The 2,256-nt window shown below is 49.4% G+C and overlaps 1 protein-coding gene across 1 annotated transcript; it reads right to left on the bottom strand.

Moving 5' to 3' along the window:
- Positions 1 to 162: 162 nt before the first annotated feature.
- LOC105450322 lies at positions 163 to 1,284 on the bottom strand. Its single transcript, XM_011690104.1, has one exon. The coding sequence runs from the start codon at positions 1,282 to 1,284 to the stop codon at positions 163 to 165; it is 1,122 nt and encodes a 373-aa protein (XP_011688406.1).
- Positions 1,285 to 2,256: the final 972 nt, after the last annotated feature.

Below are 2,256 nucleotides of genomic sequence, written 5' to 3'. Positions count from 1 at the left end.
CCAGTAAAGACTGGCAGTTAACGTGACCGATCCGCAGGTTTTCCGATGCCGTATTATCCATAATTGATGCTTTTTATTCTGTCCGCAATCTGTCTATGCAAAATTGGACAGATGTGAGTGTCCAACGCCGAATGTTTTTGGTTTGTTTAAGGCGCCCAACGTCTACAGTTTCCGCAGACTGGGGGCTTGTTTCTTGTTATCTCTCATCTCGTGACTGCCAGCGCAGTGACCGCACAAGGGAGAGGACTTGCAGTTCTCAGCAAAGTGACCAAAAGCCAGACACTTGAAACACTGCAGTACACGAACGTAGTCGGATATTTTACAAGCATGATATCCAACAAAGATGTGCTTATCCTTGAGCAAGGAGACGCGGATGTCAAGAGAGACTTCAATAATACAACTTGTCGTTCTTCGATTCTTCTTAACCGGAAATTTATAAATGATCCTGAGTCCCGCAGCATCCTCGTTCTCCAGGTTTAGAGCCATAATGTCCGCCTTGATTTCTTTCTTAGTGAGTTCGGACGGCACTCCTTGCACCAGCATCCTCGGATTCACTCTGGTTTCCTTTATCAGCCGAAGACCTGCGTTACTGAGCGCCGATGAATTCATCATCTTAGACAGGTCGACTGTCAGCGCTTCAATGCGTATGCCACTTTTCTTTACTGCCGAAATCTTCTTGACCCGCAAGTTGAAATCCGCCGGTTTAATAATTTTCCGAAAAGCTTCTCTTGTATCATTAGATGAAGCATATTTCTCGACCGAATCCTCTGCTGGCGTAATAATTAGGTTCGTTGTTTTCGGTATCTCAATCGAGGGGCCCCTTGCTACCTTAACGCTGGATTTAGTTGAAACCTGCGTCGCGGCGACAGCCGCATAGGTGGAAGCAGTGGGGGCGCAGGCGCTCCGAGATGCATATTGAGAATTTGACGCACCCATTAATTTGTTACAGACCTCGGATACAGCTTCACCTACAACGCTTTTGATGGAGTTTAGATTCGATTTTAACATACCATTCTCTAATAAGCTGACATACGCAGCCGAAACTTCAACAAATGCCTCTTTACAGGCCCTAAAAGCAGATTCTATCTTCACTCTCTTATCTTTAAGGTCTTTATTGGATATGAGTAACTCAACTACCGCATTATTGTGCGCATCTATAGATTCCTTTAGTTCCTTAATTCTAGTAACGTTGACAGTATCCAACCGCTCACCGCTCACGGTTGCCGGGCCTGAGGTGTTTATGTTGGCGCTCAGCAAGTCACCTTCCGAGAAGCAAGTTGCCATTTCGTTTGAGTTCTACGTCACCATCCGAGAAATGACGCATGTGCACCACACACCACAAAAGCAAAAAAAATATGGCACTTATCCGAAGGAGAGAAATCCAGGAAAAGAAACAGGCGAAAATCTACCCCGGCTCACTAGATCCAGCACCAATTAGTGAAAAAATAGCAAGCAGGAGAACCCCCGCAATCACGCACCACAAAAAGAAAGTCCCGCAAAGCAGTGGGCAGCAGAAAAAATATCAAAAATGTCAGAGCGATGTGAAGCACGTTAGCAAAGCACACACGTCCATGAGAGGATAATATAGTATTTCGACAAATTTTGCATTACAACTGTGCATTACAATAAATTTGTTGTAGTTTATATTAAAAAATATAGTGAAAATCACATAAAATTCATCGAAATACTATTTCGTCAGTAGGAGGAATAGGCCGGTTCTAACCCAAGAGCTCCGAGGGAGGAGCGGGGCGGGGGGGGAATGACGTCACAGGGGTAACCGCCGAGATGTTTACATAAACATGGGCCATGTATGTTTACGTAAACAATGATAGCGGCGGGCCCTTTGAGAATATGAGAGGGGGGATGACATCACCGACGCGGGCGTTGCGCACCCCCACCGAACCCCCGCACCCCCGCACCCCCGCCGCACCCCCGCCGCACCCCCGCCGCACCCCCGCGCCGTCGCGGGCCGCGTTCGTGGGTCACGTTTTCGCGCACGCATAGCGTTCTCATCTATAGCGCGCTCTCGCTTCCACGCGCTCTCGCTTACGCGCACGCGGTCTCCCTCCCGGTCTCACGCATAGCGTGACCATAGCGCGCTCTCCCTTCTACGCGTTCTCGCTTACGCGCACGCGGTCTCACGCATAGCGTGCCCATAGCGCGCTCTCCCTCCTACGCGTTCTCGCTCCCTCGCACGCTACCGCGCCGCCGCCATGCTTACGCGCACACGGTCTCCCTCGCGCTCTCGTTCCTACC

The sequence above is a fragment of the Wasmannia auropunctata genome, unplaced genomic scaffold, assembly GCF_000956235.1.
Source record: "Wasmannia auropunctata unplaced genomic scaffold, wasmannia.A_1.0 LD336064.1, whole genome shotgun sequence".
NCBI lineage: Eukaryota > Metazoa > Arthropoda > Insecta > Hymenoptera > Formicidae > Wasmannia > Wasmannia auropunctata.
The sequence above is the reverse complement of the archived record's forward strand: the minus strand, read 5'-3'. Positions and strand labels throughout refer to the sequence as shown.